Source organism: Strigops habroptila, chromosome Z (assembly GCF_004027225.2).
Source record: "Strigops habroptila isolate Jane chromosome Z, bStrHab1.2.pri, whole genome shotgun sequence".
NCBI lineage: Eukaryota > Metazoa > Chordata > Aves > Psittaciformes > Psittacidae > Strigops > Strigops habroptila.
The window spans coordinates 73,967,993-73,992,818 of record NC_044302.2 but is presented as its reverse complement, the minus strand read 5'-3'; the positions used below and the strand labels follow the sequence as shown (position 1 = coordinate 73,992,818).

The 24,826-nt window shown below is 42.7% G+C and overlaps 1 protein-coding gene across 1 annotated transcript in view; it reads left to right on the top strand.

Moving 5' to 3' along the window:
* DMRT1 (doublesex and mab-3 related transcription factor 1) overlaps nucleotides 1–24,147 on the top strand; it is a 56,580-nt gene extending 32,433 nt beyond the window's left edge. Inside the window, exon 5 of the mRNA XM_030512958.1 lies at nucleotides 24,008–24,147. Coding sequence (XP_030368818.1) covers nucleotides 24,008–24,147 — 140 coding nt within the window. The remainder of the gene's footprint in view (nucleotides 1–24,007) is intronic.
* The last annotated feature ends 679 nt before the right edge of the window (nucleotides 24,148–24,826 follow it).

The following is a 24,826-nucleotide window of genomic DNA, read 5'->3' as shown; positions in this document are numbered from 1 at the left end:
AATAATTTCCAGGTGAATTTACCCTGTGGTTTTGACAATATTTCTCTCCCTTTCTTGTTCCCTTGCTCCAGTAGCTGGTAGAGTGTACCACAGGCATTAACATGGCCTGCTGGAGTACACCAGCTTCATTGAGCTGCTTCCCTGTCTCTGGAACCAAACAGTAACTGATGCTAGAGAAATAAGGAGAAAAACAGAAAGAGTAGGGTGATCCTACTTCATATGTGCAAAACCCTCACACTCTGACAGCATTCAAAGGTATCCTGAGCTGGTGATTGCCTCTGAACCATTGTCTCAGTTCCCAGCAGCAGACCTTCACTCCGTGAATGGAGCTAACCCTCCCATAAGCTTTTCACACTTTTTATCTCACTATATCAGTCAATGAATTTGGCACTTTAATTTTGCAGGGTCTGTGGGAAGTATTTCTTCATTTACTTTACATCTGCCAAATTTTTGTGGGGTTTTTTTTACCCACAGAGTAACACCACTGGCAACAGCATCCATCCTCATTTGCTTCTCTGATGCACTTATACATTGAAATTAATCTTCTCCTCTTTATATCTGATGGAAGGTTGTATGTAGCATAGGTTCCATAATTGTTTCCAGTCACAGTCTTTCTGTGGCTGACGTCTTGGTGTCTATTGCACTGTTGCATTTGTGTTGTGCTGAGGTGTGTATAAAGTCCTACCTGTGGCTGGTGTAAATCAGAACTGAGCTTTTGAGTTCAGTAACTGCAACGATTTATGCTGAGGAGGTGGCTGCTCTTTCAGAATGGCTGTTTCCTGAGAGTCTTCCAACTACCTGTGACATATCAGATAGATGAAGAAACAACTCGTGGTGTGATGAAACCGTAGACTTTTCCTCCTTCTTCAGTAGTTCTAAATGGCTTAGAGAAATCAGTGATCCTTGGTTCATTTTCCTTCTCTTTTCTTCAATTTTATTTTCTTCCCTCTTCTCTGACCACCATTGAACAGTGACGTTTTCCTTTCTGCCCATTGGTCAGAGAAGCAGTTGGCTTTATGCTCAACTGTGTTTGACACTTTTTCTTGCATCCATCACTACTAACTCACTAAGAAGTCTTACCAGTCGAGTGTTCTTTCAAATAGACAAAAGACCTTATACCCTTTGTTCCCAAATGCACTCCAGTGATTTTTCATCACTCTAGAAAAAGTTGTGCACAATGTGCCACTGATTTTTAAACTGCATAAATACTGTATTTTCAATAATCCCTGACTGCTTCTCCAGACAGTATTCCACACACAGATATTGTTCCCTAAGTTACACCATCAATCAGAAACCGACAAGCAGTGAGATGTAATTTGCTGAGATCAAACAGCATTTTCCAGACTCTGAAGAAGTGATTTTCCATAGCAGGGAGCTAGTGGGCAAAAGAGGCACCAATATTTTTGTGAGAAACTTGAACATGTGAGCGGGACCGTAGCCATTTAATAGGCTTCTTAGAAGCTTCTTTTCCTTATGCATGTTCTTAAAGGAGGTGGCTGCTTTTACTTTTTCCAGCTACAGACAAAACAATATTCTCAGGCTGTTAGTCAATGATTTACACTCCCATGACTTTTTTCTTTCTGGGTGCTTTTCACAGTCCTCAGAGGGTTTGAGGTTTTTTACCTCTTTATTGTCATCAGTGCGAGGGCTGAGTCAGCCAGCAGGCTGTGAGCAGTGGATCCTGTGTGTTGAGGAGGGTGGTCCCTTTCCCCACAGTCCTGACTGTCCATGCTGCAAGTGCTGTCTCATGCGAAAGACGCATTATACATTCCTTCATTGATTGTTGGGCTGAACTTTCTGTGTAATCCTAGACTGCTTGGTATGAAGCCTGATGACATGTTTCTGCAGGGTTACTGGTTGCTACTTGCTAAAGACAACTCTGGTGCATGTTTTAAATAAGCAAATTGTATTTTACTTCTTCCTTTTCTGTGGTTGAAGTGGTAACCATTCTGAGAGACTTGTTTTCATTCCAAGAATACATGTTCATAGATTTTAGGTTCAGAGGGAACATTAGGATCATCTAATCTTACTTGCTGTATAGTGCAGACTGCAAAACTTCACCTAACAACTCCTGTATCAAGCCCATAACTGATTATTTTTTAAGATCTATGTGAAGACTTATGTATTGTTAATCCAGAAATTTTACAGGAAGGTGTAGGAGACCAGCAGGTCAGAAGAAGAAGTTCATTTCACAGCTGAATTTTCAAAATATCAGAAACTTGTATCTTTAACAAAATGAATTCCCAAGCACACATCTGAAGCGGTCTTACAGCACATGCAGTCTGTTACCCTCACTTCACTTGTAACTTCAGCTTTGTAGAGGTTTTGCTAGTTTATGTATTATCTCAGTTAGTATTCCAGTCAGACTCTTTCATTAATTTTGCTCTGCTAATTTAACTGCCTGCTTAGACCAGTCATATTGAAAGGGAGGAGAGATGAGCTATCAGACCACTGGTGTTTCTTTGTTTTTATGAATGATGCAAAGTTCTCATGAAGCTTCTGACATGTGTACATGAGGTCATACCGTGTCACAGTGTGTTGCATATAGTAATGGGCTGACATTTTCTGAATGGCAAAACACCATCAGTCAACCTCCTTGCAATTTGAAGTGGTTCTAAGTAATGGGGTTTTGCTTCCAGCTGGGCACAGCTGCTGCCCTTCCAGCTGAAACTGGAAAAAAGTGAGGAGAAAAAGAAGATAAACCAATGATAAATGGCAAAAGAATTGTTTTCAGAGGGCTCTCTTAATTCACCAGGTTGTAAATTTTATATAGTAATTTCTAGTTAGGAGAGGGATTTTGTACTGTGTACTTTCAAAAGATTTTTCCTCTCCTTGTTTGTGCAAGACCAATGAGAGGAAAAGATGTATGAGACGACGTTATCAATCCCTGTGCATGAAAAGCATGCTTTAAAACATGTCTGTCTTTTGGAAGAAGCCAAGCTGAGAGATCCTTGTGCGAAAAAGTCATGGAATGTTAGAATGGGTCACAACACAGTATTTCATCTCCAAGAAGCCAAGTGCCTTATTCCCTTTGATTGCTGTGGGACAGTTTCTTTTTCTTTTTTTTTTTCCCCCTTCTTTTGAAAGGGGCTGTTTTTAGGATTTGCTCACAGCCCAGAATTGGATAGCACCTTCCACTGATTCTGAGTCAGCCTGTCCTGCACTTAGATTTGTGAAATACCTTAGCACAAGACCTTAGCTTGAGAGAGCCAGAAAGTGCATGCTTGGATCAGGACTGGATCCATATTCCTGGTCCACTGTTTCCACTGAGTAGAAGTTGAGCATTTGCTTATGTGTATGGGAGTGTTTTCCAGGTTTGCAGCAGTGGCATAAAATTTAACATTCAAATAGAAGGATGCAAAAGAGAAACATCCCTGTATTTGCAGACATCTTTGATTTTAAAGTAGTTACCTTGTCTTAAAGTCGGCATGGAATAAAAACTCTGCTTTGTCATCATTATGTGAAATGTTGAGGTAATTATTCTGTGTGTCTGTGCCAGGGGTCAAGGAGATGGCTTGCACTGAAAATGTTACTCTAGTTACTGAATGGATTTGAATTTTTGTTTTCTTGTCTTAAGTGTCAGGATGGTTGGAAACACAAGTAATGAAGCACTGTAGCCATGCTGTATTTGCAGCTTGGACGTAAAGCAGGAGCCTGAAGTTCCTGTCAACACAAATAAGAAAAACTGATAAAAAATGTCTGTTTTGATACAGAAAAAATCAGGAGTTTTGTGTAAATCAGCAGACACCATCTTATGAAGAACATTTCTGGTAACAGGATTTTTGTCAGCAGAACAGCTTCCAACACTTCCAAAACACCTTTTCATTGTCCTTTCTAGAAGTTGAATAACTGATATCCCCAGCTTTACAGTTGTGGAAGTCAAAGTGGCACAGATTTTTCCAGGGTCTGCATTTAAAGACTCAGCCTCCTGTCTCTCTGCTTGGATGCTGTATGAAAAACCCTGCTGCACCGTTGGAGAAGTCAGCCCGAACTGGGGCAGCTCCATAAAGAGCCTCTTGCAGTGGTTTCACAGTTAAGGGCATGTTGGAAAAAATCTCCCTGCGTAAGACAGAAAGTTTCATTTTTGCAAAAGCATCACTGTTATGCAAGGAATGCCATGTGCACCAGAAACATACAGGAGAGGCTGATGTTTCTTTCAGACCAGGTTACCATGCACCAGAGTCACACCCCTTTCTGAGTTTTCCTACATAGAATCTGTGTCCTTGAAATGCCACATGAGATAAGAGTAACGCTTCATAGCCACAGGTGGCATCTAGCTGTAGGATCAGAGAGGTCGAGCAGCCCTGGTTTGCAACAAGTCTTTGAGACCGTGTCTTTGAACCTGAACTGCGTTCTGCAAACATTAAAGTTACACAGATGGCACTTCAGCAGAGCAGCCTGGTTTGGTATGGTTAAGAAATTACCACAGAGAGCCTTGCGCCTATCTGCTCTTTATTTGCAGCCAGCTGAGAAGATGCACTGACAGAACTATGCTAATAAAGCAATTAGGAATTGGGGCAGAATAGTAGAAAACAGCCCAAATTCTCCTCCATCAGAGGACTAGAAACAGCCTGCATAAGCTAAAGAGTAGCTGGTTCAGTCCCAAGAGGTCCAGGTGTTGTCTAAGTGTGAGAGATACCTCTTCTACTCCTTTTTGCACACCTCTTCAGTAGAGCATCAGCAGAAATACACCTTGAATTTGGAGGTTTTTCGGACACAGAGTATGTGGGGAGGACAACATTTTGCTCCCAGAACTGATACAGTTCAACAATATTTAGTCTGTGTGTTTTGTGTATGTGTCTATCAGTGCATCTTTTGCTTAAAAACTGACGTCTATTCAAGAGTATGCTATCCTTAGTGGTGAAGGAGCAAGTAGTGTTTGATGAAAACTTGAGGCTCTATTTTCCACTAACTATCCACCTTATATCAAACTTTTAGAAGTAAATTTTGAAGTAAGACCAAAAAAAAGAAAGGAAGGGGTAATCTAAATCTGCAGGTTTTTACAGTCAGTTCAAGGGGGTCACTTGGTCTTTGCACAACTGTTTTATGTTTTTTGGTGTGTTCGCATTCTCCCTTATATACTTGGAGTCCCCGATGGCTGTCCTGTGTGCGGCTTTCCTTAGGCACTCATTACAAGGATGGCAAGCAGATTTTATACTGCACTTCTGCAGGCTGTGGTTTACATTGCTTGTTGTGCATGTGCATTGCAACATTTTACAGGTATCTTTAGGCAGATGCCCTTTTAGCGCATTGTTTTCATTTTCTAGAAAAAGTTGAATTGTGGGCTTATCTGACTAGACAGTTGTTGGGCTTGGGGACTTTTTATCTTTAAACAAGCAAGTTGATAACCGTGATTTGTGACATTCTTACTAATACTTCATCATTTCATGTTACATACTTCATCATGTAACAACAGCTATCAAAATACATTTGGGAATGGAAGGTAATATTCAGTATAAGCTCTGGTAACTCATTTTTCTGTGTATTGAAGCTTTCTTGTAAATTATTTGTCTGTGTTCTAATTGAGGTTGGATTGGTGAAGATTTGACCAATACTAAAATAACTTTATATGGTCTGCAGGGAATTCCTGAAAAGAAATTAATGTAAGCATTTGCATATATCCCATTCTGCTTCAGTTTATTCCTGATTAAAAGGCCTATGTTAGTATTTTCTTCTCTAAATGCAACCTTTATGTTATGCTCACTCAAAAGCACACAGAAATAAAACATGTGCAGCAAAACAACTTTCCATTGGACAATTGCAGAATTACAGGTTTCATTCACGAGTTTTGCTGATTCACAAGTTGTGCTGATTCATGCCAGGGTGGCTGATGAGCCCTTGCTGTTTGTTGTGGGGGAAGCTGCTGGTCCTGCCGCAGGAGCAGCTGAACAAGCTGTGTTGTTGATGGTTTTCCACCAGATCTCTTCTTGTAGAAGCCCAGATATTTCTGGACTGAGGCCTTAACATCCTCTAGGAGGAATGCTAAGCTCTCATGAAATTATGTATGAATGCTTTCATTTGTCAGTGCCCTAGCAAGAGAGAGTGGGACAGCCTGAGCCCTCAGGAGATGCAGTGGGACCCCATACACCCACACCAGCAAAACTGCATCCACCCAGAAGGGGGTCAGCCTGCACTGTTACTAAGCAGTCAAAGAAAGGGTTAGGGTTTTTTCTGTTCATCCATGCTGTAGTATTTTGTGTGGATCAAAGGTGCAGGGCTTTTGAAATTCAAGCCTGTGTTTTGGCAAGCAGTGCAGGCATTGGGTTGGTAAAACAGGGGTTTAAGGAAAGTCCTTCTATTTTGAGGGAAATCAAATCAGTAATATGGCAGGTGCAGATCCAAGGCAATGAATTTAAATGTACTGCCAACATCCCTATGTTTTTGAGTTTTCTTCTGTGAGAAGAAGTTCCTGGTGTTCCAGCAATCCCAGTCTGAAAGTGACTGGTTTTGACATGCATCCTTCATTGACTCTTGCTGGACCTTGCCGAGGGTGCAGCAGGGAGCAGGCACTGGGGCAGGTGATGACACCTTGACAGCATGCTGCAGAGTGCATGTGGCATTGCTGAGTCCCATGCCAGCCGTCAGCATCTCTCTGCAAGACCCTGCCAGGGTGCTGTCCTGGGGTAAGTAATGGCTCCATTTGCTTTCTCCACACACCTTCCATTTTCTCCTTTATGTTCTCTAATGGAGAACAGCCCATCTTGCAGTTAGCAGCATTTTAGAGCCACATGTCAGAGACAAGGGGTTTATACCCACTGTACCACTGGATTTATTTTCTGCATGTTTGTGTGGGATGGAGAATGTTACTATAACTGATTGAGGCTGTGGGGGATTTTTCCTCACACCTTAAGATATGTTGGATACTTCACTGAAAAAATCCACACCATCAGTTGAGCTGTGTCTTCTTGCACCAGGTGTGGCTTTGGCACTCTGATTTTATCACCTCTGGATACAGACTATTTCTCACTGGAAGGAGAAATTGTTAGAAATTATCAGTATTAAAACTAACTTTACCCCGAAGTGCTAAAACAAATGAAGACATCTTGTCAAGACGGTAGTGATAACAGTGTGCTTACCCAGGCATGATTTTGCAATTGTAACAGTGATACTGCTTGCCTCTTCGCTTTGCTTTAATGATGTGCAGTTGCATCCTAGTAACTTGAATTGTTAAGAGGAGAACACGCTCTATGTTCAGCTGTCATCTTTTACATGTGTGAGGGTCTGTGTAGAGCATCTCACATTCATGCCAGCTTTGCAGCTCAGGTGAGGGTCTCCAGCTGAGCTAATTCTTCTGCAGCTTCTTCTGCTTATAAAGCAACTCTTCAGATTCTGAGAAACTCTAGCAAAAGAAGCATTTGCTACTGACCTCTAAAGAAAAGAAAAGGGTAAAGAAAAAGTCAGAATTACTAAGGTCCTGTAGTGTAGAGCAGTGTAGACTGGCAAGGCAGAAGCTATGAGCTGAACTGTGACTCTTTGCAAGAGGTTATTGCAGTCTATGGCACTGCTCCTACACAAGGATGATCGCAGGGGAAAACAGAGAAGGGTAACATCTCTCCCCACTGCCATGCTTGCATGCCATGCGTAGTTTCCTTTCTCTGTGCATTATACCCTATCGCAAGGATAAACTTCTGACAGAAGAGAAGTAGCTTTCCTACAGGCTGTGGGTAAAAGAACTGGGGGACAGTCGAGCGCTGCGTGTAACTGCACAAGATACAGGGGAATCATGCTGTGTGAGCCAACAGTTCATCACTCATTCTGCCCATTTTGTAAATATGCATATTTATGTTGCATGTGTAAATAATACCAGCACACATTGCCTGCACATGATGTATGAAACCCTGCGGGGCAGGGTAGGGGAGGGATACCAAGGCTACTTAATGGTTTTTCTTAATTTAGCAACCATTAGCGTACCTGCCCGTCAAATGTTTTTAATTCTATGCTTCAGTGTAACCAATGAGCTTATTTCCAGTGCTCCTCGCAGGCATAGCTTAGGCCAAGTACAAGTTGAATAACCTTCAGGAAAGCTGTGCTGTCCTTCTGTTGGCCGCTGTCTTTGAAAATTGCCTGCAGAGTTAGTGAGCAGGAACAGTTAAGATTTACAAACAATGATGAAGCTTGTCATGCATCTTTCACCATTCATCATCTGGGTGCCGTGGCTGGGCGGTGAAGTGTTCTTCATAAAAACCAGCTCAGTGTGAAATACACCTCGCAGCAATGTTTACTGCTCTGAAACTCGTCAGCAGCCCTTTATAGTAAATCCAGATTGCGATGTGACATTACAGTATATCATTGCAGAGCGCACTGGGGTTTACACTAGGAATGAGTGCAGTTCACACCAGATGAGATGTCGAAATTGAGTTATGTAGGAATTTGGCTGTTATATGGGGATAGCTTTTGTTTTCTGAGGACTGAAAGTTAGCTTTATATATATAATATATATAATCTACACATACCTGTACTTGTGTGGGGGTGCCTGTATCGATATAGAGATATATATACATGGATATATGGATACACACATGCTATGCACACATTCTGTATACAAACACCGCGTATGTTCAGATACAGATTTCTCTGTTGGGACTCTGTCTTATTCTTATGCTGTTTCTTAAAAAGTATGTCAATATTTTGTTGAAGAGCTGCATTTTAACATTAGCTTTTCAGCAAAGTAGCCTTTTAATTTCAAAACATACTGTTGAAAATACAGGTTTTTTGGATATCACAGTTTTATGATTCCAGGCTAAAAATACAAAGTGAGAATTTTCCTAAGGGATTTTTGGTTTAGGTTAATTGTTTTGGGGTTTGGGTTTTTGGTTTTTTTTCTTTTTTGGTAGGTTGCTATGGCAGGTGCTAACATTGGATTTCTCCGTAGCAAAGCCAGAGGACCTGTGAGGAGAGTGTGTTACAAACAGCCAGTGTGCTGCCTTTGGGAGAAGGGGAGTGCATGCAGGTGCACCCTGGGCAGGCAAGCTCTGGTGAGGCAGTGTGCTGTGGGAGCAGCTCAGCTGGAGGAGGTCGCTTCCGAGATGTAGAGCTGATACAGCCAGCTGGTAACCACGGAAACAGAGCCAAGGCCCATTGCTGGGGTTTGGGTTGGGTGGAGTTTTGTTGGGTTTTATTTCTTTTCCTATGAATGCGTCCCAGAGCTTGAAACATGAAACTTTGAGCAGAATATCTGCGGGAAATTTACCCATAAATCTTAAAAATATGGAAGCTACAGAAACTGCTGGTTCATCTGGCTGTGTGCTGATGTTCTCTCTGCTTGTTTTGGTCCCTCCAACTGCAGCATGGACACGAGGTCGTTGAGAATAAGATAAAATAGTAGGTGCCTTTGTCCAATTACATAAGTAGGAAGTTGGTGCAGTGTATAACTATAACATTTTGTCCATGAGTAAATTGAGGCTGACTCTTTGGAGATAAACCTGCTGTCCTGGGTAGTTGGTAGTCTAAGAACTATCCCTGGAGTTAAACAGGAGTAGTCACATGAAGTGGAAAGCATGCTGTGTTGATTGGCCTACAGAGATGTACAGTAACTTGCTTTAGTGAATGTTACATACTTCAGTGGCAGTTAACTGGTTAAAAAGAAATGAAAGAAAAGATCCAGGATAGACCAGCAAAGTTTTTACGTGCTTCCTGTGATGTTGTTATTTCAGTGCTGTACTGCAAAACCTGGAAATTAAGTTATATTTCGCTGTCTTTAGTGCTGTGACTGCTTTGTCTTCTGTGTTTGAAACAAAGCTGGCATGCTCTGGACTGGACTCTTTTGGTTTTATCGTTGCCTGGCTTTTCAACCAGAGAGAGAGATGGGATGTTTGAAATACTGTTATATTTACTTTTAGATTTCTGAGACCAATGCTCACACATTAAATATAGTTCAGAAGTGGAAAAGGACTAAGACTGCAGTTGGCACTAGCAGAGAGGAGAGATAACTGTACTTCATTTGTCCTCCTCAGCTGTTTTCATCTCCGGTAGTTGTTTTTGCTTTGAGTGCTAATCCTGCAGAGAAATCATAGTTTTCTAGCTCAGAACAGTTTCCACAAATGTGCTTACTGTTACTGATTTTATTTAGTTGATTTATTCTGTTTTTCTAAAAAAAATCCAACACTATAAAGTTTACCTTTCAGTCTGCTGCAGCCAGTATAAAGATAAAGCTTCAGATCCACTAATCATGTGAATACAGAGGCTTCCAGGCATACCAATAGCATTCTAGACTGTTTGTATTCATAATTAGCTTAATGATACAATATTCATCTTACTTGCTTCTATACCAGAGGCTTTAAAGGATCCAGTGAGGTTTCTTAGGGATGATGGCAGGGTGAGAGGGTAGAAATGTTAAGCATTATTCATGATTTTTTTTTTTTTTTTAACTTTATCCTTTTGAGAGGGGAAAATTTGGACATCTTTTGTGTTACTCTTGTGGCTTGAATTAGAGGGGTGGAGAGTAAAGCTGTCACTTATAATGTAGTGGTTTCAGGTGCCAGAATGTTACATTTAAAATCAATGGGATGTATTTCTTCAACAACCCTGAGTGCTTAATGTACCTGTTCAGTTTCTAGTAACTTTACTAAGCTGCAGTCTTCATACATATGTACATATATGTATGTAGCAAGCGGTGCCTTGACATAGGGATGCTGTAATAGCCTTAGGAAGCTTGAGGTCTTAACGAATACGTACTCAGAACACTGTCATAGAGCTTGTCATTTAATTGCCCATTCTTGCAGGTGGCTTACTCCTCTGGTGGTGTCTGCTATACGTTGATTGAAAGAGATTGCCAGGCGTTAGGGCAGGAATTGGGAAAAATATTCCAAAAAGGTGCCACATTAACAGTATTATTTAGTGCAGTGCTAGCATCCTATTGTTGCTGTCCAGACATCTCCAAATCGGAGTTAAATGGGTAAGTGCTGGCCTGGATTAATGGAAAAAAAAAAATCTAGGATGCCAAGTAGTTTAATTTTATGCTGTTCTCTCACACACTTACAAAGGTCTAAGGGTGGGGTGAGTAGCATTTTGTTACGGTGACCCTGCAAGGAATCACAGCAAACATATCAGTAGAGCACTATAAAAATAGTCCAGGAGGAAATTGCTCGGAATAGGGAAAAAAAACCCCACACCACAAGTAAGCTAGCAGTATGTTGGCTGATTATAATGACTGTCTTATGGCATCCAGGGGTTGTCAGTCATACCTTAATGTTTATAGAAGTGAAAAGTCAATGTGTAGTTGTTTAATTTGACATGACTCTCAGGCTGAGAAAGCGTAATCGCTGGAGGGGACAGTTAAGTAGCTGTGCTCCCTGTCAGCCTGTCTCGCTCCAACTACTGCACTAAACGCTTTCCTGATGAGCGATAGATTTGTTTAAATACCAGGATAATTGCTAGCTACAGCATCCAGCACTCTTTTAATGCCTTGTACTACATCTGTATTAGCTCTTGCCTGAGGCTATCTGAGGTTTCTGCAGAAGGCATGTACCTTCAATTACCTTGTTCTCCTTCGGGTTTTGAAGGGCAATTGTTGCAGAACTAAATAGGCTATAATAAATTCTATTTCGTTTCTTCCAAACCTGTTGAAGTAGATCAGACATGCAAGTGTTACAGCTGCTTTCTGCTTGTAACTGACATTTTGTTAGTCTGCTATGCCGAGAACACACAAAGAGCTATTTAGACAAAGTATTTTTTCACTTGAAAAAATGGAAAAATAGCAGACTCATCTTGCTACACTGGTGCAAAGCCAATGAACTTGTTATGCATGCTATAAAAGTATTTGCTTCCCCACATGTAAGTAAGATCATATCCAAATGCATATTCACACTCGTTGTGCATAATGAGAATTGGAAAGGGACTCTGCATTCCCCACTGTAAATAGGAAGGTGTCATAATTTTCAGTAATTTTTAGTGCTGTTGGGTTTTTAAGGAGAAGACCTGAAGTGTCTCAGTGGTTTCTGGCTAGGGCAGTTGCCTGCTGATTCCCACGAGCAAGTGCCAACAGCTCCCCAACACTTAGATCCCTGCAGTGTACCCCACCTCTGCTGCAGAAGGGTCCACCCAGCTTGGCACCTGCAGGTTGGACAAGACGTGAGAAAAGCAGGAGGCATCTGTGCACAGATGGACGCGTTACAGCTCGCTTTAAAATGTTTGAAAGGGATTGCAGGGGGGGAGCATTTATTTTTGAAATACGATTGTCTTAAAAGTCAAAAAATACCTGGAGGTCGGTTGTGAAGTATCTTCAGAATTTAATACTTCATTTGTTGGGATTCATTTTAGTATGTGATCCGTAAAGAGTGGGAGCCAAGTTAACCACATAGGACTCCCTGTGGTTCATTTCAAAATAAAGCAAACGATTGTGATTTTGTTTCTTCTTTAACGCTGGCATTTACATCTTTGTGTTTATTTCCTGCTTTTTCGTTATTTTACGACACCAGTTTTAAAGCTCTGTGCCTGATGTTTATCTCACAGTATCTGTTAAATCAGTTAAGTTTCACAAGTAGAAGGCTTGCATAACGTTTGAATCACACCCCATGTGCTGTGGGTAGCATGTTAGTTTACCCGAAGCATGGCACTAATCATGTCTTAGACTGGTGAAAGTGAAAGAATGTTTTTAGTCCAGTTTGTCACTGGTTTTGTTTCCTTTCTGGACATGGAAGAAAAAGAAAAATCAATGAGCTCTCTCTGCTGTTCGTTTATAAATCATTTTCCCTTTCAGGTTCTGTCTCAGAGCAGTTGCAAACACTGCAGGGAGTGTTTTATTTTCCCACCTTGAAACAACTGATTATGCTAGATTTTTTTAGCGATTTTTTGCATTGGCTTTTAGCTATATAAAACACATTTCGATAAATTTCAGTCTGAGCCAGATTTGAGCTAGCTGTATACCCTTAAATACAGTTTAAAATTTCCTAAATACTCTAAATCAAGACTCTGCTCATCTCAGTTTTTGCTGTCCCTCTTGGATAAACATGAACTTATAGTTCATAAAGCTGTTTCTACCAGCTGTGTCAGACACTTCCTTCTCCAACTCTTACCTGAGTCACAAGTGTTTCCAGGGACTTTAATTTTGTGGATTTAATCTCTAATTTTTCCAAGGCATAAATAGTGCATGTAGGTTTGTGCAAACAGAGTCTGCATCAGAGTGAAACAACTCTGGCTTGCTGTACTCTGTTACATGGATACTTTTGCAGGGACTAACCCAAATGAAGCTGTAACTGCCTAAGCTGTAGTTAAGAAGGAGCGAGGAGAAGGGAATGTGGATTGGCCCCTAGTTTGAAGATAACTGGCCCTCCTCAACTGTGGGACTGACCTCTGTATCTCTGAATCTCAACTGTCCAGCTTGGATCACTTCATCTGCTTTTCTTGCTGCATTCAACTGCTATGTCTGTCAGCTACATGTGTGAAGGAACACTGCCTGCCCTGTCCTCCAAGGGAGTGAAAAAGCCTGCCTTAACAGGTATTCAGTCATTCTGCACGGTGCAGGTTCCTTGCAGCCCCTGCTCTCCCCCTCCGTCATCGCCCCATGTCTGTGGTGGGTTGCATCAGGGCTGTATGATGCAGCAGAGGATGAGCTCCACTTTTTGCTTTGCTTCTCTTTCCCTGCCTTGCCCTTATGGTGTCGAATCAGTTTTGTATTGACCAATGAGTTGCGTTCAGCCCTGTTGAAATTATTTGAGGCGTAACATTAGAGTGGTCCTTTTGAAGGCAGGCAGCCTTCAACCCAGCCACCAGTAGCTGGATTGGCCCACTAGACCTGAGGAACCTGTCTTAAAATTTTCACTGCAGCAGATGACAATAATAAAATTCTGCTTTTCTATTTTTTTTATGTGTTCATTTTAGAACTTTTCTGCCACTTGAAAAACATGATTTAAGGTTCACCTTCCTGATGGCAGACCATGGTGAGCAAGGGCGAGGGAAGCACATGTTGAAAATTGGTCAGATTCCGGTAACCTTAGGAAGGAAAGATGGCACAAGAGCACTGAAGTGACCTAGTACCCTTGTAGGAAACTGAAACAACCAAGGGTTTAAGGCCCTGTTGACGCACAGCTTGTAGATGGTTAACTGTGATCGCGGGGGAGTTTGGCCCTTCCTGGCAAGGCTGCTGCTGTTGGGATCCTGAAGAAAACACTGGACAGTGGTGGGTTGACCATCCCAGCAGGTCTGCATCACCATGGCTGTAGGAAGTCAGCAGGACCTCCTGAGCCTGGGGCAGTGCTGCTGGCAGCATCGCTGGGTGTAGCGCATGCCCTCCGGCTGATGGCATGTGGTCAGCCAGAGGCTGGCCCTTCACCTTGGAGCAGGACCAGCCTCTGTGCTGCACCAGCCTTTCACAGTCTGCATTTAATACTCCTATTGTGTTGGTGGAAATAAATATAACGCAGCGGGTCTGTCTTAAGCCTAATGTTGTATGAAGCTTCATTTAACTTATTTGACTACCTCAAAAATGTTTTGTGTTCAGTTTTTGTCCCTATTTTCTCAAGTATTGTGACTTATTGCAGTGAGATTTCTAAACTTCAAAGGGCATAAATCTCACTTTAAAATAAGTAGCAACATTTTCACTCTGTTCATGCATAAACCCATCTTGTGCTGCATATTTCATCAATACTTGTTGAACCATTTTACTGGAAATCTGCTTGACTTGCTTCCGAATTAAAGCTAATATTAAAAATGGTAATGCCACGGTAATAGTAAGTCACTTAAATGGGCTTTTTGAACTGCAGATACACTTAAATTGTAAGCTGTAAATGGTAGGGCTGCTTCTTTCTTACCTTTGTTGAATTCTGAGCACAGTGGTTGGTGTCTTACTCATGCTCAAGTCAGTGACAAACCTCCTGCTGCTTTTGTTAGTGTGATGAGAGTTGCAGGTCCTTGTTTTGTGCCTTCCCAGCAGAGAAGCTTGCCTTATAAGAACACTGGGGGGAGGAAAAAACCCTATTATTTGCAAGTGAAAAATCTATTTATCTACCATAACAGATGACTTGCATTAGAGTTAGCATTTTCTCTGATTGTTTACTAACTTCTTGATTTCCAAAAGCTTGCAAATCATGTCCAAAAAAAATCTTTTAAGCTGTATAGTAATGACACTTTTGCACTGAGCCAGTGTTTTCTAAATTTAAAACTATCATTAAACCTGAAAGAGCTGAGGCCATCATTATTAGCTCTTTGGTTACTCTTTGAGCATTAGGACTGATGTCAGGGAGATGGATTTCATCCTCGTTCTATAGATTGAAAGTGACATTGGCAACAACAAAAATGTGAAGAGGGGTGACCAAAACTAGCATTTACATTTATATGGCTATTCCTGGTGTTACACAAGCTGTGATATACTTCTTTTTTTCGTGAGATGCTGGTGAAGATTAGCAGCCTTTCTGACCCAAGATCAAAGAGACATCCAGCCAAAATAGTGTTATGTTTGGATTTCTGTACCGAACACCAAAAACTTACACATGATTATTAAAGCTCTTAGGATCGTATTTCCTTCCTTTAGTATAGCTACACAAGGGAGAAACCTAGAGCCCTTTTTTTGTCTCTCCACATATTCTGCTGCTTGATAACATTATCTTGAGCCTTGAGTGCACTTTTTCCTTTAAAATTGCCATTGTTTTTCAGAACACATTTTCTTGCCACAGCTACTGCACATGGCAGTGCATTTTCTAGGTCGGACAACTGATGCTTCCAGAGGTAGTTATTCACAAGGAACTTCTCGTTCAGACAGGTTTCAAATATATATACCAAGCAAAACAAAGGCAACTATGTTGTAGTGAATGCCCAGAAGCAGATGAGGAGTCAGGATTCTCTAGCTGTCTCCTGTGTTGCAGTGGAGATAGACACAGTGTTTGACGTCTTCCCTTGAAATAGGGAGTAGCCCCCACACCTTTAAAGATCCCTTCCAACCCAGACTGTTCTGTGAGTCCTGTCTGTAGATTGGAGTTGTAGGCAGTCTGTTGCTGGTTTTGCTTTGGCACTGGTGGTTGTTGCCTGTTCACATGGTTGTGTGGCCTCTCCTGACCTGGATGTGTTGAAAGGTTTGTTTTCGGAGATCCGTGCCTTGCTGCTCTGCCCAGCAATGAGAGAGCCTAGGGAGTCTCAAGCCTCCTGGCCCCATAGCACAGCAATTTTTTGCAAAACCATGCCTGGCAGGATAAAATGCCCGGAATAGACGTTTGGGCATGCACAATGGTAGGTGGCAAGATTAGAGTTTTCTGATGAGAAATTACCGATACGTGTGTGTTTTAATCTTGTTAGAACAGTTTTCATTACTATAGGAATAAGAAAAATAGTCCAAAGGTGGATTTGAAGTCCGTTTTTTTCTCATAGCTGCCAGTCTGCTGAGCGCAACACACCAGGGACATCTTTTTTTTTCAAAGGAGAATCAGTCTCCAGTGTTGTGTGTAGACTAGAGAAGTAGTATATATATATTTGACCTCCAGGAATAAATAGATGAAAGGTCCCAGCTTTGTCACAGCCTTGTTATGTGATGAAGCAAATCGCTTCATTCCTCTGAGATTTCTTGCTGTTCCTCAGCTAGTGGCAGATCTCCAAATACCCCTGTCCCTCACAACTGCTTTTTTATATGCCTTTTCTGGAAATTGATGCCTCCTCATATGTTTCCATATCTGCTCTCTAGTCTTTGAGAAATGGTTTGTTGGGGTTTTGCTTTCCTTTTTGATCCCCTTCCTCCCCCAGCATTGTCTCTTTGTTGGCCTCTGGTTTAGAGCACAGCCATACAAACCATGGGGTTTTTTCCTGCCATGGTGGACTGTGAATGTCTGTGGGAAGGAGGGATCTAATGGTCGTCGTAACACAGAGTCACAGCCTGAAGGAGAGGCATGTGCATCTTTCCAGTACTGGCAATACAAAACCAAAGGGACTTCATGTTCAGCAGCAGAATTGGTTCTCCAGTGTAATTCCCTTTGTTGCTGTGCAAATGTGTGCATAGGACAATGCAGCTTTAATAAGAGAACAGTAGGGAGGGAAAAGGGAGATGCCTGTAGTATTTTATCATGATGCCTTTTCTTCGTAGTGTTAATGCCAGGTTAAAAATACCTCAAATCTGTGACCTCAGCTCAGCTCTTCTGTGGTACTGAGGTTATCATGCTTCTTGTGTAATTGTACAGAATGTTTACACTTAGAGATGGCCCAAAAAATCCTTAACAGAAGTGCACATTTTCTTTTTGCCCAGCAGTGGGAAATGTCTGCTTGACATTGAGATGTCCCACTCCAGGAGAACGTTTCACTTCATTTCTTTGAAGACAGAAAACGCCTGTGTGAAACGATTCACATCTCCTTTTTTACAGGACTAGCCTACAGGGTTCTGGTAGTGGAATATAAACTGGGGAGCTTTCTGCTGATATACACCTTGCTGAGACCTGGCTTGAGGTCACAGAGTGAGCATTTCTGATGAATACCATGCACAAGACGTGAGTAACCGTTCACTTGTGCCCACCCAAAAGCAAGCTTTTACCAGCTGAATTCTACACGTTGCCTTTTAATCATTCAAAGCAAGGGTACTCATCTCAACACACCTGATCTTTTTCTGAGGTGGTTCACTCTCTGCCTTTTCTAGCCTGCAGCAGTGGCTTAGTGACATCAAGTTAGCCACAGAATGTAGCACTGGTGATAGCAGAGAGCATTGATCCACCAGTGCTGCTGTGCTCTGGATCATGTCTGCAAGCACGTAGGGTGATCGCTTGTAATGGATTAGTATAGATTCAAGGTAGGTTTTGGAGTCTCAGAAAAAAAGCCTTTGCTTCCCACATGTCATCTTTGTGTCCGCCCTGTCTGACTGGTGGTGGGTGAGAAGTGGAAAGCCTTGTTTGATTGTTTCACATATTATTGCAGGAGAATTTAAAGCCAGAGATGAGGGGGTCAACAGGAGGATATTTTCTTCAGCTTCTGGTTTCTAATTACATCAGTTACAATCCTGCCTTCTTAGTTGCTAAAAGTACAAGCATGAACTGGAAAAGAAGGAGATAATCTGTGGTAAAGCATGCTGAATAAAGATCTCCATTCACATCTTTACCTTTTATCTCAAGTTCCTAATGCCAAGAGGTAATGCTATTTGGACATGCACAATGAATGTGCCCTACTGTGGGCATCCAAGATAATCCTAATTGCTTTAAATGTTACGGAGAAGAGTAGGCGTTTGAGAAGGGGGAAGGGACTCAACTGTGAAATAGTATATCTGTGTTAAGAAATACAGATGGGACATATTTTCAGTTATTAGACTTGTTTTTATTTTTGCATCAAAAAGAAGCACTGGTTGTTGCACTTCAGACTGCTTTCAGTGAGAAGATATCCTTAGATGTATGTTTCTAGAACTGGGCTGGTTGTCCTTGTGTTAATAACATGCAAAGCAGAAAAGGAGCGCTACTTCCATTTTCTTCTAAGTTGCTCCACATTACAGTCAGCACAGAACAATTCACAACGTGTTGATCAAAGCAAAAATCACAAAGGTATTTCAGCTGGTGTATGTAATACATGGAGTTCAGTTTTAAAGCACATCCATAACTGAGTTTTCATTAGCCCCTTGTAGCTATTTAGTATCAGTCTTCTCTTAGATTAATGTCTCGTCTTACTCTCTGCTGTGCATAACTGCTTCAAAGAAGTCTGCACCTGTGCTATGCTGTGGTGACCAGCTGCAGTAGGCAGAAATCCTTGGCTTCAGGTGGGCTTCCAGAATTCATTCCCATGGGAATTCATTCCCATCACCTGGTCCAGGTCTGTGATAGGGCCTGAGGGATAGGAGGAGGACAGTCAATACAGAACATTTTCAGTACATTTATGCACTTGCGCATGTTGGCAGGAATTCTCGGTGAGTAGGAACCATTTCATCCCAACATTCATCCTGAGCAATAGGAAGGAGTCAGAAATGGGTTTGCGTGTTTTTTTTAATAGGTTCATTCACACAGAGTAGACGTATAGGAACTAAAAGATATTGGGTATTAACCGAGTGTGAACATCCTTCAGAAACATGAGTTACTGCAGCTTTACAAAGCACAAATCTTTGTCTTCAAAGGAAATATTGAAAACACAGCTGATTAAAGTTTGTCTCTTCATTTTCTTAAGGTTTTGCAGCTTCTCTGTGACCTGCTAGCAGGAGCCCATCGAGCCATAGGCTCCTGACTGCTGATGTCTTAGATCTGCACAGAGCAGAATACCAGAGCATGAGACTGATCCCCTTGCATGGCTAGTTTATGAAGAGCAAACAGCCTGCCACTAACGCTTGTTTCTTTGCCCTGGTTTAAGCCAGTAGTCCTCCATCTTTTCTAATAGTGCATTCACACAGGAATGAATCACATGAGAGATTCAGTGGAGATATATTTTCTTTTTGATCTTTTGTTAAGTAACTCTGTGCTTAAAGAGTTGAACATCTGGGAACATAGGGATAAGCACTCCAAAAGTGAGAGGCAGCTGAATGGAGATTGCTTAGGATAACTTAACTTGGCCTTTCTGCATGCATTTGCATCAAGATTTCATCTTGTCCATCTTGCCACAGTCTACAGCAAAGTCAGGACAGACCCTGACACTCTTGTTGCCACTCTAATGCTTTCTTTGCAATAGGAAAATTGTAGGTTTCTCTCACTCTCTCTTTTTGTGTGTCGTCTTCTCAGTTGTTGAGCCAGAAGCTGAGCTGATTCTGATGGTTCTCTGGTTCTGAGTGCCTGATTTTGCAGCAGTAGTGGTTTGTTTGTTGGATTTTATTTGGGTTTTTTTGACCTAATGCTTTGTCAGGCAGTTACCATGTGTGTTATGGTAGTTGCTGTAGGTTGGCAGGCAGTTTGCTGGCAGTGGGTGATAGAGTCAGTGAGGTAGCAGGGTACCATCAACTTGGGTGGAAACTAGGCAGCGTTTTCAAACTGAATTCGGCCCGCAGTATTCCCAGGCCACTGAGCCACGCTGTCTTCAGAGTATTGCTGATTACCCCCCTGTGTCCAATAGTGGCATCAAGAAGACAGGTACCAGTTCTTGAGATGGTAACATGGGAAGAGTGCCGACACTATTCTTTCTCATTCTACCTTTCACACAGGTAACGTGGCTTTCTTCTTGGTTTGGCTGTCACCAGTTTCCCAGGCCTGTTTGTTTTTTGAGCCACTGTGGAGCCTGGAGTGGAGATTAACTGCTTGCTTAGACAGGATCGATTTCCAGGGGTATTTGCCAAAGGAAAATGCTTTGGCTACAGCAGAGAAGGTGCCATGAAGAGCAATTCCTGCACACCCTCACACCAAAAACACAAGCACGCTTTAGGGATGCTCTAGTGCCCTCCAGCTGCCAATGGCAGTCTAGTTCTGCTCCCCTTCATCCTGCACTCATGGCTGTGCTCGCACACGTATGTGTGCACACTAGGAAGAAGTGCATGGGCCTTAGCCGTATGTGTGACTGGCATACTTACTTATTTTCCTTCTCCCTGAAAAAGAAGGCGAAAGAGTTTTAAAAAATGGATTGTACCTTTCAACTTCGAATCCTTAAAAATTGCTCCTTATTGAGAGTTTAATAGTTTTTTAAATGTAAACTTGGGAAAATATTTACTTTTCAAGCATGAATATCATTCTGCTTTCTCACATCACTGAAAAAGTGTATTATTCTTTTCAGATCATTAAATTCCAGGGATCACTTACGTTAAAAGTCAGTGTGGTTTCCAGTGTCAGAAGACGTAAGGTTTTGTATTCATGGTTGGAATACCTTCTCACTTCTTTTCCTGTGTGATATTAGCTGAAAAATTTTCAGATTCATATAGCTCAAAAGCATTCAGGTGCCTTGCCAAGGGTAAAAGGTAATTAGATCAAGGAATGGTCTTTAAAAACTGTCACAGACCCAATTCTGTTAATGTTATTTACACAGGTAAGGGTTGTGTAACAACAGTGGGAGGATCAGCCACAAGCCTCAAACAGATGAAACTCATACATTTAAATCAAAAAGAACATGGGTTTTGTTTCTTTGAACTTGGAACTTCTACATTTTATTGCTGTGTGATTAAAACACTGGAGCAGAATTGCTCATTTCCTTTTTGCTGCCTGTTTATAGCTACAAGTCCCAATCTGAGTATCTTGCTCTTATTATCAGCATTGCACCTGCTCACTGCACCTTGACTTCGGTGACTCCCATTGACTGCAGTGGAAGTCTATCCGAGTAAGCAGTGCAGGTTTAGACACAGGAGTAGCACTCATCTGCTAAGGATAGTATGTCAGTAGTGCCAGATTGTTTTTAAAATCTATGAGGCTGTTGCTATATACCCCTGTGCACATTCAGAGACCAGCATATATACCCCAAATTGCTTAACTGTTAAAACTGTGATTAATTTGGAATTCAGTGGAAAAACAACCCCTGTTGTTAGGTGAGAGCTTCAGGCCCTGAGGCAGTTTGTGAGAGCAACCAGTCAGTGGCTGGAACTGTTTCCATGTAATGACACTTCCCATTTGAAGGTCAGTCAGGATGTCTGATGCCCCATGAGAAATACTGGAAGACTAGAGGAGCCCACTGGTCCAGAAGGCTTAGGAGCCAGCACTTGAGGTGCTAAGAAACTAAGAAACTGATGTGGGTGTCTGTCTATCAAAAAAATTGCCCTCTGTGTCATTCCCCAGGTTTACACTGAATTAGTGGATAGCTGCTAGAAAAATAGATCATGAAAACAAAGTGGCAGTTTTGCTGTGGTAGGATTTTAACATACGTGCTCTAGCATGTTGCGTGGGTTTTCTGTTGGATCTTTCCATTTAGTAAAAAAACTTCTGTTTGTCACAGAGATTTATAGGTCTCAGTATTTTAAAATGGGCCTTTCCATCACTCCAGGCACACGCACACTAAAAGTATTAACAAATCCTTTAAAATAAATAAACCTCTTGCCCATTTGGCTACTCAGGAGTAAACAAAAAATTATCCCCTTTCAACCTCAATCTCCTCCTTCATACTTTTGCCCCACAATATGGGAACACAGAGATTCCTGATACCTTACAGCATGTCCTAAATCTTAACACATTGGGCTTTGCTAAATCAGAGCAGAATGAGGTTTCAGAGTCAGGAGGGCTGAGCTCTTGAGCCAGCCCCATGGAAGCCACACTACTGTTTGTTTACTATGTAATGTAAGATAACCTCATGAAGAAAGAGATGACTCCTCATGCTAGATGTGGCCAGATCCAACCAAAGCTTGTGGTGTTGGCAGGCAAAAGCTAAAGCCCTGAATGACCATTAGGAGCTAGTCTGTAGTGCGTGTCAGGAGAGGTGCTGATTGCTGCATTTTCTGAAGGGGGTTTCCCCTTTGACAGAGCATCTCTGTTCTGTTGTTTTGTAGCAGTCATGAACCACTCCAACAAGTTGCTCGCCAAAATAATGCATGGTGTGTGCTTCAGATTGTGCGAGTGTGGTGCGGACTGGGCCACGCGATGAATTTGCTTGTGTTGTGAGCCCTTCTCACAAGGAGGGCCAACTTCCCTTCTAGAGGAGCAGAAATGTTCCTCTCTTCTTCCACTCATTTTCCCTAACCTGCATGTTTGCATCTAGTTCAAGTCCTAGGAGATCGTAGGCAGTAAAGGCTTATGTCAGCTCTAAGACAATAGTAGAGTCTGCTTTGGTAGGGTGATGTTAGAGCCTTATTTGTTCCTGACGTGTCAAAGAAGAAACTTGCATGAAATCAAGGAGCCAGGTTCTGCAATGTCAAAAATGGGCAAGACTCCCCGAAAGTAACAGAAATTGCTGTTATATCTAGTCAGGGAAAAAGTAGGTGAAAATGATTCGTGAGACCTTAACTCCATAATGATTTTCCATCTCGTAGTAACCTGGGTTGTGTTCAAAGTAAGGACAAATCAGGAAGCTGAGCTGCAAATGCAAGTTACTGCAGAAATAGATGATACTAGAAATAGAAATAGAAATGGGATGTTGGTGGGGTTTTTAAGTGTTTCTAATTTTCCGAGTGATGAGATGAACCCAGATGGCTGCTGCTTACTTTCCTTGGATCCTGTTGGATTTTCCTGGCTGTCAAGCCTGACCTTTTCTTTCTCATTGAACTTCAGACGTCGTAGAAGTCCCCTGTGTCTGCGAGCACCCAGGGCTCAAGTGTGGAGGAGCTGCTCGCTTGGGCACAGCGGTGCAGTTTGGGGACAGAGTCTAAGCCTCAGTTCCATGTTCCTTGTTCTTGCACAGTTGCACTAGATTCATCATGGCTTCTAAAAAACGAGCAGTGGTTGTAAACAATATTCTCTTTTAAAAGATCACAGCCTGAGGTAATAGTCCTCACTAAACAGTAAAATCCAGAACGTAGTAAGTATTGATGATTAAGGTGTCAGGGACCCGTGGAGCTCCGACTGTGATTTAGTTCCCTCCGACTGCTTCAACTACCGATGCATTTTGCTAATTACATCATAGATTTTCCTATTGATGAACAGAATCTGAATTAACACGGGAATCACTAATGTTACCCTTTCACTATTATTGTTGTACAAGAAGCCGTGGCAGATGCTGGCAGTTAGTTACACAAACATTAGTATTAACGATTGGCCATTTGGAATTGGTGACAAACTGCCGCCCGCCGGAATCCTGAGCCTGAAACCAATCAGGAAGTTAATGAGGAGAGAAATTACCACTGCAGCTTCCCCTTAATTATATTCACGGTAGGCAGGAAGGGAGTGTTGGGGGTGGATCTGAACTCATCTAAGGTTAAGAAGGTCAGAGACCCTTTTACTTCGTTTTTGTATCTACTGCAAATTGCAATATTACAACCGTTCCTAGCACTATGTTAGTTTTAAGTTCTTTAATATATGGCCTTAGCCTCGGCCTGCCCGAGCCGGGCCCTTAGGTCTTTGAGCAGGTTAGTTTCGGGGGGGTAGAGGGGTTGCGGCCCCCAGACCTCACTTGTTTCCACCCCACCATCGTTACCCCGCTGTGTTGACTTTGGCTGGAGCAGAGAGGCCGGCACCCCATCATGCGGGGGGGCACCCCTCGCCCCTCTTGGCGGGGAGCGGAGCCCCGTGAGGGTCCCCCTGGTCGGGGAGGGGGGCTCAGGCGCTGTGTTCTCTCTCTTTCTCTCCCCTCCTCGCAGTGTTTTCGCCGCCCAGCAGCCAGGACTCCGGCCTGGGGTGCCTGTCCAGCAGCGAGAGCACCAAAGGGGACCTGGAGTGCGAGCCCCCCGCGGAGCCCGGCGCCTTTGCGGTGAGCCCAGTCCTGGAGGGCGGCGAGTAGGCACGGCCCGGCCCTTGCCCGGGGCAAGGCAGTGCAGCAGAGTTCATGGTTTGCTTGTTTTGCTTGGGGGTTGCGGGGGGCGGGCGGGGGAGGCGTTTGGTTTCTTCTTTCCAGGTGCGGGGCGGGATGCAGCGGGGGGGACGGACGGAGGGATTGGACGGACTCCCCGCCGTAGGGACGCCGGTGCCGTTTGTCTGCCGTCGGGGTGAAGGCAGAGGCGAGGAGAGCGTCGCTGAAATGGGGGCAGGGGCTTGGGGGGAGCGGGATCCCAGAGAACCGGTGTCCTGCAGCCGCCCCTCCCAGCGCAGGGACCGCGACTGGGGGTGCTGATAACCCATCTCCGGGAAACACCATCCCCTTACGTGTGTTTTTAATGGTTCCTCATGGGCTGATGCTGCTGCTCGGCTCCGGGCGTTTTCTTCTCATGTCGCCAAATTAACATATTTTGCATGTTACAGTTGAGTGCCTTGCCTTAGATTGCAATCTAAACTGCGAGTAAATAAGTCTCTTAAAAGTTACCGCGAATTTCCGTGTTTGTTATTTTGTTAAAAATGGCTTACGGTCGTCTTTTCCTGCGTTACAGAAGCCGAACCGAAATGAAACTAGTCTGGAAAAATTCATTGTTCTCTGTAGTTGCGGCTGTACCTGAAATAAAAATGTTATTGATGACTGAATTTCC